At 37.7% G+C, this 11,787-nt stretch overlaps 1 protein-coding gene across 1 annotated transcript; it reads right to left on the bottom strand.

Annotated features, from left to right (window-relative positions):
• Positions 1-1,214: 1,214 nt before the first annotated feature.
• fancg (FA complementation group G) lies at positions 1,215-8,775 on the bottom strand. Its single transcript, XM_077231381.1, has 15 exons — positions 8,596-8,775; positions 7,968-8,014; positions 7,798-7,882; positions 7,594-7,719; positions 7,315-7,505; positions 6,953-7,094; positions 6,610-6,740; positions 6,279-6,425; positions 5,632-5,786; positions 5,422-5,488; positions 4,997-5,301; positions 4,869-4,909; positions 2,326-2,493; positions 2,114-2,228; positions 1,215-1,986 (listed from the first exon to the last, which is right to left on the bottom strand). Exons 1-15 carry the CDS (start codon positions 8,654-8,656, stop codon positions 1,878-1,880), a joined length of 1,890 nt encoding a protein of 629 aa, XP_077087496.1. The 5' UTR covers positions 8,657-8,775; the 3' UTR covers positions 1,215-1,877.
• Positions 8,776-11,787: the final 3,012 nt, after the last annotated feature.

Here is an 11,787-nt window from a genome sequence, read left to right as displayed (position 1 = left end):
AATTGTCGTATTGTTGTATAGCCTGAGGAAGTCTCTTAAGCCAAAACGTGTTGGTATTTCTTAGAAACTATTAAAGTTCCCCTTACCACGAGTGCTGGTTTCCCTTTTGTACTTTTTATGAGTTTGATTAAACTACAATTCATACAGTATAAATACCAGATATCTTTCTGTCTAGTTCAATACACACGACACAACCACAATCATGGGGAAGTCTGCTGACTTGACAGTTGTCCAGAAGACGATCATCAACACCCTCCACAAGGAAGGTAAGCAACAGAAAGTAATTGCTGAAAGGGCTGGCTGTTCACAGCGATGTATCGAAGCATATTGAAGTTGACTAGAAGGGAAAAGTGTGGCAGGAATAACAGCAGCCTTGAGAAGATTGTCAAGCAAAGCCCATTCAAGAACTTGGGAGAGCTTCACAAGCAGTGGACTGAAGCTGGAGTTAGTGCACCAGACTGAGACACCACGCACAGATGTCTTCGGGAAATGGGCTACAACTGTCACATTCCTATACCAAGCCACTCCTGAGCTAGATATAACATCCGAAGTATCTTACCTGGGCAAAGGAGAAAAAGAACTGGACTGATGTTCAGTGGTCGAAAGTCTTCTTTTCAGAAGAAAGTACATTTTTCATTCCATTTGGAAATCAAAGTCCCAGAGTTTGGAGGAAAAATGGAGAGGCACGAATCCAAGTTGCTTGAAGTACAGTGTGAAGTTTCCATTTGGTGATGATTTGAGATGTCATGTCATCTGCTGGTGGTGGTCCACTGTATTTTATCCAAAGTCAGCCGTTTACCAGGATATTTCAGAGCTTAATGCTTCCATCTGTTGACAAGCTTTTTGGAGATGTTGATTTCCTTTTCCAGCAGGATGTCACACCTGCCCATAGTGCCAAAACTACTACCAACTGGTTTGCTGACGATGATATTACTGTGCTTGATTGGCCAGCCAACTCGCCTGACCTGTATTGTCAAGAGAAAGATGATAAACAGACGAGCAGAAGGCCGCTATCAAAGCATCCTTGGCTTCAATAACGACTCAGCAGTGCCACAGACTGATCGCCTACATGCCACACTGCATTGATGCAGTAATTCATGCTAAAGGAGCCCTGACCAAGTATTGAGTCCATAAATGAACATTGTACTTTTCAGAACTTGAACATCTCTGTATTGTAAATCCTTTTTTGATTGATCTTAGGAAATACTCTACTATTTGGAGATACAGGATTTTTAATATTATGAGCTGTAAGCAGTACTCATAGAAATTTTAACTTTTTGAATTAAATATACACTTTTCCATGACATTCAAAAAAATGAATGCACCTATAATATACTTACATCATGTAAGTTACATGCGACTGTGCGGGTTGAAATAAGGAGCATGATATAACGATTAAATGAAAGTTATACATTTCAAATCCTTTTCATTATAAATTTTGTTTTCTAGATAATAGATAAAAGGGTTTCATTTCTATTCCAAAAACAAGATGCTAATCAGAAAATCCCCGCTACTTTAGACTTATTTTGTTTAACATGTATAAAGTAGTACACAAAGCATTTGATTCCAGACTGGATGCTTTCTCTTTTCATTCTTCTGACAAGTGGAATGCAATCTTATCCACAATGTCAACAGAGACATTGTAGCATGAAATCCTGCCCTCTGATTAGCACAGCTCTTTAATTTTGTTTTAGGGATGACACTTCAGCTACAGTAGTAGGGGAATTACTGTGTATGCTACATGGTTACATCTGACAACACAATTAGACAAAAGGAAAAGGAAATTAGACAACACAATTAAAACAGATTTTTTTTGTATGTAGTTATGCACCAAAAAAGAGGACATGGTGCAATTTATAATAGAGAGCATCCTCATCTTATGTCATTACATTTTTAGCATGAATGTAATCGGACATTTTCTTCTTCAAGTCAGTGGAGTCAAAAGCTGTGTCCTCTGGCCACGTCTGCAAATACAGCGGTAGGTTTCTGTAACGCAAGTCAAAAAAATTTACTGAACAATCATCACACCAGTTACAGAATTATAGATTGCAAATATGTTTGACTTTCATGTGTAAAAGTCATAGTCTGACAAATAATTTGTCCAATAGCTTACATTGACATAGGTGTATCTGAAGTACTATGGGCTTCTCTCCAGTTAGCTGATGCTTCCTCTCTACGATCAAGCCTCCACAAGACCTCAGTTAGCCACATTTGAGTATTCTTACAACCTAGTGAAATTCAATTCCACATGTAAATTTGAGAAGGACAGGGCAATGTATCAGACTAAGCACAATTCACTATAATGACAGCATATAAGCTGAAAACCTGGTGTCATCTGGAGACTGAGGTGAAGATCTCTCAGGGCCTCCTTCAATTGACCCCTTTCCAAAAAGCAGCGCCCTCTACCAGCTAGTACTTGTCCTTTTGTTGCTTCCAAAGTCACCATTCTTTCAACCATTGCTTCAGAGTTTCCAAGATGTTTTTGTTTCCAGTCTAAAAGTTTGATGAAACCATGTAAGTAATGATACATGAAAGAAGACAATGGCCCTCATTTATCAAAAGTGCGTACACCAAATTTCCAGCGTACACCTGGCGTACACCCAAAACCACGGTGACTTTGATATTTATCAATATGGACGTTGGCGTACGCTCAAATCCTACGCCAGGTCAGGAGGTGGTGTACATGTACGCACGTTTTGAGTTAGTGCGGAAATGCGCAGAAAAACAATTCCTAACACCACAAAACGCACTGACAAACTAAAAGATATGAGGAGCTCTTTTCCAAAACGCGATAAAAGCCATTTTTAAAAATAAATTTGTATTTTATTTCTATTACTAAACTAGTGTTGTGTCTGCAAAGATGAAATTGATGATCACCATCTCCATAGTGAACGCGCCTATAGAGAGAGTAGCCTATTTCTTTTCGTTTATAAATGTTTCGTTTAAAGACATTTAAAGCTTTCTTTATAGATATATTTCTCATGTCTGTGAGGCATATACTGAGTTTCGGTTAATTTGTGATGAGATGCGCTCCAGTTCACGTGCAATGCAAGGGACCGCGCCCGTGCCTCCATGTCATGACTCATGATTATATTGTCTGCTATTTGCTTCTTAGGCCGTGTGTCCACCAAAGCGTTTTTTCACGCAGCTGGCGTAAAATTCCAATTGTTTTCAATGGGAGCGCCGCGTTTTTTAAACGCCATGAGCGTAACGAGGCGCTGAGCGTGTATTTAACGCTCAAGCGCTGAGCGCCCGGCGTTTTTTACTGGTCGCCGAGAGTTGAAAAATGTTCAACTTTGGGTAAAACGCTTCGCTCATCACTGTCACTTTTTACACAGCCGTCCAATCACAGTGGAGGAGGGGCGGGACAAATACCACACGACCAACTATCACAACATTCTTTCTGTACAACGACGTCAACCAGCAGAGCTAACCGAACAAAATGGATGAAAAATAAATTTTTAATATGAAAAAAAATTATCTGCGAAATCAGTTAAAAGTAAACTGTGCTGCGGATATTCTGTATCATAGCAACGAATCATCTCAACTGAAAAAACGCAGCGCTGCCAAAACGCTCTCAAGCGCCCACAGCTAGGCGTTTTCAGCCGGCTAAAAACGCTTTTGTGGACACACGGCCTTATTTATTAAATCCAGGCAATTGGTTGATGAAAAAAATATTAAAATTAAGATACAATTTTTACAAAACCAAATTCACTTTAAAGAAAGGCTTTCTACTAAACCAAATCTAATTAAGTGGCCAAAATCATGTCTGAGCATGTCTCCCGATATATTGCGCATCCTATCTTAGCCTATGTTCACTTTTCATAATCAACATAGATGGGAAAAAATAACATTATAATTTTTTAACAAATATGAAACTAAATGCACTTAGTTAATGGCTACAACACGTAGCCTAATAGTAGGCCTGAATATTGTTATCATTACTTTTTTCAAGTTCGGCACGAATTACTATTAGCCTAAATATGTTACTAAATGATTTGAATGTATTTTTAACATTGTTGTATTTAAGGACTGTCTCTGTGTGTTATTTTTAAATTATTTGTTTTATGTGGTGGACAATATTGGAACGTGACATTGGAAATATTTATTTTATTTTTACTATTTATTTTGTTTGGCTTTTATTTATTTCATGCAGTTGCACTTATTTAATTTATATTAATTTATAGTATGAGTCCCTGATTATATGTTGCATGTTCTCTTGTTGTTGTTTTTGTTGTTGTTTTTTAGACAAAAAATGGATGGATTTATAGCGTTTTGAAAAAAAAATACAATTAACTTTGAATTTATCATCAACAATATTGTTGTTTGATTTAATAATAATTTTTCATGATGGTGATGGTCTCGATCTCCAGAGAAGTGTCTCCTCTTTGCCGTCTTCCGTGTGTCCATGGCGTAAAATGAGGGCCTGGGGGAGCCAGATACTTGAATATTGGCGTGTTATTCTAATGACGATCGTTTTCAGCCGCGGCATTTATCAAGGGCAGGTATGGCGTACACCTGGATTTCAGAGGTACGCACAGCTTCATAAATCAGGCGGTGAGAGGAGTGTAAGCATAATCTTACGCCAACATATACGCCCGTTTCTAGTTTCTACGCAAGAATGATAAATGAGGGCCAATAAAACAAGTTCACACATCAAATGTGGCTTCAGTAAGATAAAAAATAGGAAAACAGCTTCATCTCTTGAATGCAGATCTGTTATAAATATATACTGGATGAGAACCCTAGGATAAAAATATTTGTGTATAGTTAATTATGTCTGTAAGTCTGCGTTTTTCAACCTGTGTGATACTTCACAAACAAAGACAGACAAATCTTAGTAATCTAGAAAGAAAGAGATTACTTACCTTTCTGTTTAATAAACACTTTCACCAGCTGATTAATCGCTCTGAAAGGAAAGAACAAGAGAGTATTTGCATAAAACATTATTTGCCAACAAAGCTAGATACTGAATGAAACTCTCATCACATCGTACCTTGTGAAGTTTGTAATAGCCTCTTTGGTGTCCTTCAGTTTCCAGTGGGCTTGTGCTTGAAGGAGATGGGCCGCACCAGCCCATAACACAAAGTCCACATTTTCAAGTACGACATCGGATTCAGATTTTTGTTTTTCACCAGCATCAAGTAGCAGCCTCTTGGGAATGAAGTCTAAAGTGCTAGTGATGACCTCCTCGCAGACCACAAGAGCATCACTATACCTTTGAGCTTTCAACAAAGCAAATCCTGCTTCAAGGTAGACCACTGGGATTCTGGGAAAAGGAGTGCCATCCCCTGTGGATACCTGAAACACAGACATGCTGTTGTCTCATATTTGATGAAGTTTGCATCATTGATTAAGTTATTTTCCTTAAAAATAATACATTATTTCTGAATCTGATGCCTGAAAAAGTGCAGTCCTTACAAGATCTTTGCCATCTGACTGCAGTGACGCCAACAGATCAAGATAGTGCTCAACACCATCTGAAATACTGATTGATAAAAATTATATATAGTTTGTTTAGAGGTTTAGCATTCTGTAAAAGTTTTTCTAAATCTGATCTGATTTTCTAAATCTGAATATTGATATTTGATAATCTTGTCGAGCATTGGTCCTTTTTGAGGGATCACTTGCCTGCCATTGAACACACATGTGTGAGCCAAAGTGTGCAGAACCATAGAGGAGGAAGGGACTCTGCTAATGAAGGTCATCTGTTCACCACCAAGCAGTGTAGCTGGAGAGACCAGTGAAGCACTAGATGAACTTTTATCAGCCTGCAGCTGGACTGCCTGTAAACAAAGCAAGAGAAAAGTATTATTTAACAAACACATTTTAAAATTACACTACATAACATGAATAACATAACATGAAATTCATTGGATTATTATGAGAGAATGTGAAACATCCTTTACTGTTTGAAGCGAAATCAGCAAATATCAGCTGAAAACTTGTTGCTACTTAAATGTATTTGTTTTAGGTCTACTTTGTTGACGCTAGAAGACAGTCATGAGATATGGACTTTCGATACTTATTTGTTTATTTATTGTTTTTAATATAGTATAAGTATAGTATTAGTAATGAGTTGTTATATGGTCAGTGTGAAGTAAGGACAACAATTAATAATTTATCACTGATATCACAAGCTGTTAATGATTTTGTGTAAATGCACCTCTCATACATGCTGTAAAGCACAAGGTACATTGCATAAAATAATAAAAAAAATATTGTAAATAATATATTTAATAATAATAAGCAAAAAAGTTGTGTGCAGAATGACTTACTGAGTAAAGAAGATGCAGGGCCTCAATTTCTGCCTTTGAATTGCCAAGCTGCCTGAACACTAGAGCACTTTGATAAAGTGCACAATGGCAAGCACAATCCACCTCCACAGCCTTTCGATAAAAGTGGAGAGCACAATGGGGCTGACCCTGCACGGACATAAGAAACAGCGCCTCAAGAGACTCATTATGACCCACCACACATGAATCAGTTAAACAAGCTCAATTAATCAAATATAAACATGAACTGTTGGTTCAAGATTTGGTCTATTTAGGTCTATTAAGTTCAGGCCAGAGTTCACTGGATGGAGGACTGTAGAACAGAGCTTCTTACCAGCTTAGCAAAACTCTGGCCTGTAAGAGTGTGGATCAGTGCCAAGAGACTTCTGGGACTTGGGAGGCCTTTAGCCTCCTGAAAAGCCTCAAGGGCCACTGAATATTTCTCCATCTTCACATGTTCCACCCCTAAGCCAAGAAACACATTTTAGGACTAATGGCAGCTCTACTATTTATTGTTGTAAACTGCAAAGAAATTTAAAATTACATCTATATTGTGTTTTACCTAAATACAATCTTTTATCATAAAACAACACTTACATGTACTGTATATTTCTTCTGGCATTAATATAATGACCTACATAATGTATAAATAATAAGTTTGTTCAGACGTTTCATACCTTGACATATCACAGTGCAGATGTGCAAAAGATCCTTGAGGTCCTTTGCTGCCATGGCAACCATTAGTGAGGAGTCTTCTTCCATGCTCAACGCAAGGTTTTGTGTTTCTGTCAGTAGATTCACAGGTGCTGAACGCTCTCTCTGAGAGGAGATGAGAATGACAGCAGTATAGCAGCCAAATATACATTCTTAAAATGAATAGTTTTCATCTTATTATTCTCATTTTAATTTTAATTTTTTTTCATGATTATCTCTATGTATTAGTATTGCAAAACTATGGTTTTCAAACAGGGTCGGACGCTTCAGCACACCTCCAAGGGGAGTCTTAACATTATATTTATAAAGATTATAAAAACAATACCTTGTGGTTAGTCTGTGTCAGAAGAGTAAGAATTCTCTCTAACTGACAGTTCATGAGCCACAGCATCCACTGAATCAGCAGAAGCTTGTAGACATACGGCACAATGACTGAGGTGCCAAAAGTCCGAAGAACAGCCTCCCACAACTTCATTGGATCAGAACTGGACACCTGAGATCCTGCAGCCTCTAAAGCTACAGAAAAACAAAAAGATGGAGGGAACATAAAACATAGCCTACAGCATATAAATAAGTAATAATTCAAAAACAATGCTTCAATTACCTCTTAATAATGTGTGGATGATACTCTCCTCAACTTCACTGGGGTTGGAGAAACCCAACGAGAATAAAAACGTATTATATGAAACTGTCATTTCAAGTTTGAGTCGTTCAGTAGCTGCTGGTATTCCTGTGTAAACACAATATGGTTATTAATTCTGTCAATATAGCCATTCTGTAAGCCATCAAAAGTAACACATAACAATACCTTGTATTTTCTGAAGCAGTTTAAGGCATTCTGAACAGCATCGCTTCCGAACATCTTGACTTGGCTCAAGGTTTACTTCGTTTTGCTGAAAGAGTAAACGGTACGTGTATTTATGCGTAAGGTAATTTTACTGTAAACGATAAAAAAGTTATTCTGCTACAGTAAGTTACCTTCCAAGTCAATATTATGTTGTTATTCTCCTCACTCCATCTATCAACTAAACAGGGAATAGTAGACATGTCAAAGACTCGAAATATAGGCAGTCAACAGATACCTAACATTTAATGTGTACTTTATTAAATCCAAGCTCATGCATATTTCGGATTCGGAATCAGTCCCCTTCCTCATCTGATTCGAACTTTCCCTCCTCTTCGAAGTCTAAACAAATGGTTAGTGATACAGCGCCACCTGCTGTTTGGGATGCACTAGTCTAAAACTTAATCGAAGGTTCTGGTGATCATTTCTGTTCATTTTAAATGTCACAATTATTGTTAAAATAAGATTGTTTGTTTAAATGCTTGATTGCTATTTGTCAGCAGGCTGTACCCTATCATCTCTGTGGGTCATCATTATATAATGCATTTTATTAGGTAGAGAAAATTGTGTTGAATCTTAATGCCCTCACTGGTCTGTCCAGTAATCTCTGCGGAACAAAAGAGCATTTCCCAATTTTGGGACTCTAACGGGTATAGAAAACGGATCTATAATGTTCTCTATATCATGGTAGGCTATCTACCTTATTCTGGGCCGCGCAAAGACATGTGTGAAAGCGAGGCTGTGAGGGATAGACTGTCTTACCGTGTTTTAAATGGCTGAAGTGCCCGACCCTCTGGTTGAGAACCACAGTTGTATACCTCATATACAATCAGCGGAATCACAAACTCAATATTTTTGCATCTGTGATTTTTTCTATCTGTGAATAGGCACATCCCACGAGATATCAACCCAAAACTTAGGGGGATAATAATAACAAAATAAAATAGAACACTCTCTTGCCCCCATAAAAAAACCTCAAGACAAGCCTCAAGCCTGAAATGTTCTGTATGCACAAACTACTTAGGTATCCCCCAACAAGATTAAGCCCTGAGACCCAATACCTTCTCAGAAATTGACCCTCAGTGGAAGAATTTGAAAATGTTTGTAAATGTATATATGTTCATGTTCATTAAAATGTAGGGTTAGAGCAGTGTTAACTAACCCTACTCTAGTGTTTCCCAAATTAGTTTGATAGGATGAGTAAAAAATCTCATGACAGGCCCAGACCCGTCGCTATGGGCGGGCCATAGGGGGCCGGGCCCGCCCCAAAAAATGCTTGTGCCCTTGTGCTTGTGCCGCCTCCCACTGTACTGACAGGAGGGACTGGAGAGAGGACAGCGCTGCCTCCACTCAAAGTACCGGTAGATTCAAAGTCTCTGTGCGAGTGTATGTGCGTGCTTGTGTATGTCTCATGGCAATGCATATCTCTCTGTTGACTGCTTTAAAATGCAATGTTTGAGAGATGCTTCTGGTGTTACATCTAATATGTTCGTATAGTCAAGTGTTTTATGGATATTCATAACATTGCTTCTATGTAATGTGGTGTAGGCTATAGGCGACCTGGTCATACTGCGGTTGGTTATACGTTTAAAAGTGATGATTACGTGCTGCGCGACTAGAGTTGATTATTATAAATATACGTAGGCTGTAGGCTAATAATAATTGCCCCCCCCATGCATTTCACATGCCCCCCTTAAGATGAGGTCTGGCGACGGGTCTGGACAGGCCATTCCACTAGGCCTATATAAAATTATAACAATATTGTTTAAACATGCATTGCTTCAAATGCCATATTATATTAAAAGTAGTACTCACAATAAATGTGAAACTTGAGTTTAAACAAAGTCCCTTTATATTAAGTCTTTGGCAGGTAAGTCAGAACACAATATGTTCATATTTGTGTGTGATATGTCATATTTGATGTTGTTGGTGATAAAAAAACACTGTCTTCGAAGCTAGTATTTTGTGCCTTTTTATAGATATGGTCAGACACTTGCACGTGTCTTTATAATATTAACATTTATGAAAACTTTACAGGCAGGCACATTCAAAATGGAGGGGGGTGGAGTTTGACTGACAGTTCGAGGAGCCAATGGAGTTATGAGGTTTAGTCACAACCTCTTTTAAATGCTTTTTATTTGTCAAATATTTGTACAACCAAAACCCACATACAGACGTAAAGGATGACCAATAGGATTCATTTTATAAAACAAAAATGACAAAATAAAGAGCTACGAGATTTCGTCCGACAGCGCGATGATACTGGTAGGCTATTCTTATTCGTAGCATTTATTGTTTGGAATTCGATCATTTTCCACACCACACCTGACAACCTGTCACGGCACACTAGGCTATACAATTATGAATTAAATACATTTTTGAAAAATAAAAAAATTCCATCTTATTTTTTTGTGATGGGGGTAGTGTGAGAAAGTAATAGAAATAAATACTAACAATATTGCCAAAAATGATAGACACTGCACATTTTGCTAAATATTTAGTAAATGATTCAGTGAAGTGCCTCAGGGACACGACAAATGCTTAGTGTATGAAAAACAAAAACATTATTTTATGATAAAAAATCTTTAAATGCAATAATTTTTCATTCCAGTGGGCATACCAAAGTACTTTGAAAAGCTTTTAACATTTCATTTTGGTGAACCACCACTTTAAAAAGTTTGGGGGACTGAAATATTGCGGAATCCCAGGAATGAACTCACACTCCTCTCTCTCGCTGTTGTGTTCTGCGCTATTCACATATTTTGAAGAGCATCAATATAAGTATTGGAGCTTATAGCAGAAAAAAGTCTAAATGGTCAAAAGAAAGATTAGACTACTGAGGGATCTTTAATATAGAAATCGTTAATAAAACATATTTAGCCTTCTCGTGCTTTAAGCTACAGGTCTATAATAATGGATGGATGCTCTTCAAAATATTGATTCTGTGTTGAAGTTTCATTCACAAATGAGAAGTCATGACATATATGACATTCTTATTTAAACACACACACGCACACACACATACGGTCTTGCCATCCCAGACAAATGAAAGTTTAGAAAGTTTACAGCCTTTGCAACCGACACAATCAGTCTAAAATATATAATAAATGACATTTACAAAAAAATAAATGGTATTATTAAAATGTTAAAGCAACACCAAGGAACTTTTCCTCTGCGGTCGCCCTACAGGCTGGAAGCGGAATTGTCCATTACTGCTGTCGTAAATAATTTAGCCTACCGCAGCCTACTGCCAGCACCGGCTTTGGAATCAACAATGGCCACAGACAAGGTAGAGTATGATGCATGATTTTATGAAAGACATCACAAACGAAGAAAAACTATGTATGCCGTAAAGCAGTCGAATTTTGTAGTTCTTTTTGTGCTCCGGTTACTACCCGAGACCCGAAGTTACATAGTGCCAGTAAAAGCGATACAGGCTATGGCAGACGTGTCATTTAACCTATTGTAAGTCGATGTACCATCACAAGGGTCTTGGAAATATATTATGAAGGTTGAAAAACTACATAGTGTTACTTTAAAGGCACACTATGCAGGAATTCCGTTTTTGTCAAACAGTGACCCCTAGAGTCGCTATAGAGTACTTGTATTACTAGTATTGCTCACGCAGAGCATCTCTGCACTCACGGCCTCTGCACCTTATAATAAAAAAGTAGCCTACCACGTTTGATGGCTTATAACGTTTTTACATGATTGCAGCTAAATTACAAGTAAATATCCTATAGCCTACTCCTACTGTATAATTTCATGATTTTTTGAGTGTAATGTAAACATTACCTACAAAATGCCAGATGACATCAATAAAGTTACGTGTACGTCGCATTATTTCGTAACAATGTCCGTTATGATGTCGTTAGACATGATTATTGCAATTTGCATGATTATTGCAGACGGCCACCACTCAACCCGAAAAAAGCAATAACTCCGAAGCTGTTC

This window comes from Siphateles boraxobius, unplaced genomic scaffold (assembly GCF_051911475.1).
Source record: "Siphateles boraxobius isolate OS27281-9 unplaced genomic scaffold, OSU_SipBor_1 16, whole genome shotgun sequence".
NCBI classification, from domain to species: domain Eukaryota; kingdom Metazoa; phylum Chordata; class Actinopteri; order Cypriniformes; family Leuciscidae; genus Siphateles; species Siphateles boraxobius.
Note: the sequence above shows the minus strand (reverse complement) of the source record. Positions and strands in the feature narration are given on the sequence as shown.

Coding starts and splice junctions, on each gene's coding strand:
- fancg (XM_077231381.1), bottom strand. CDS start 8,656: ATGAGGTATACAACTGTGGTTCTCAACCAGAGGGTCGGGCACTTCAGC. Junction 7,883..7,967: donor ACATAATATTGACTTGGAAG/GTAACTTACTGT, acceptor TTACTCTTTCAG/CAAAACGAAGTAAACCTTGA. Junction 7,720..7,797: donor ACTGCTTCAGAAAATACAAG/GTATTGTTATGT, acceptor GTGTTTACACAG/GAATACCAGCAGCTACTGAA.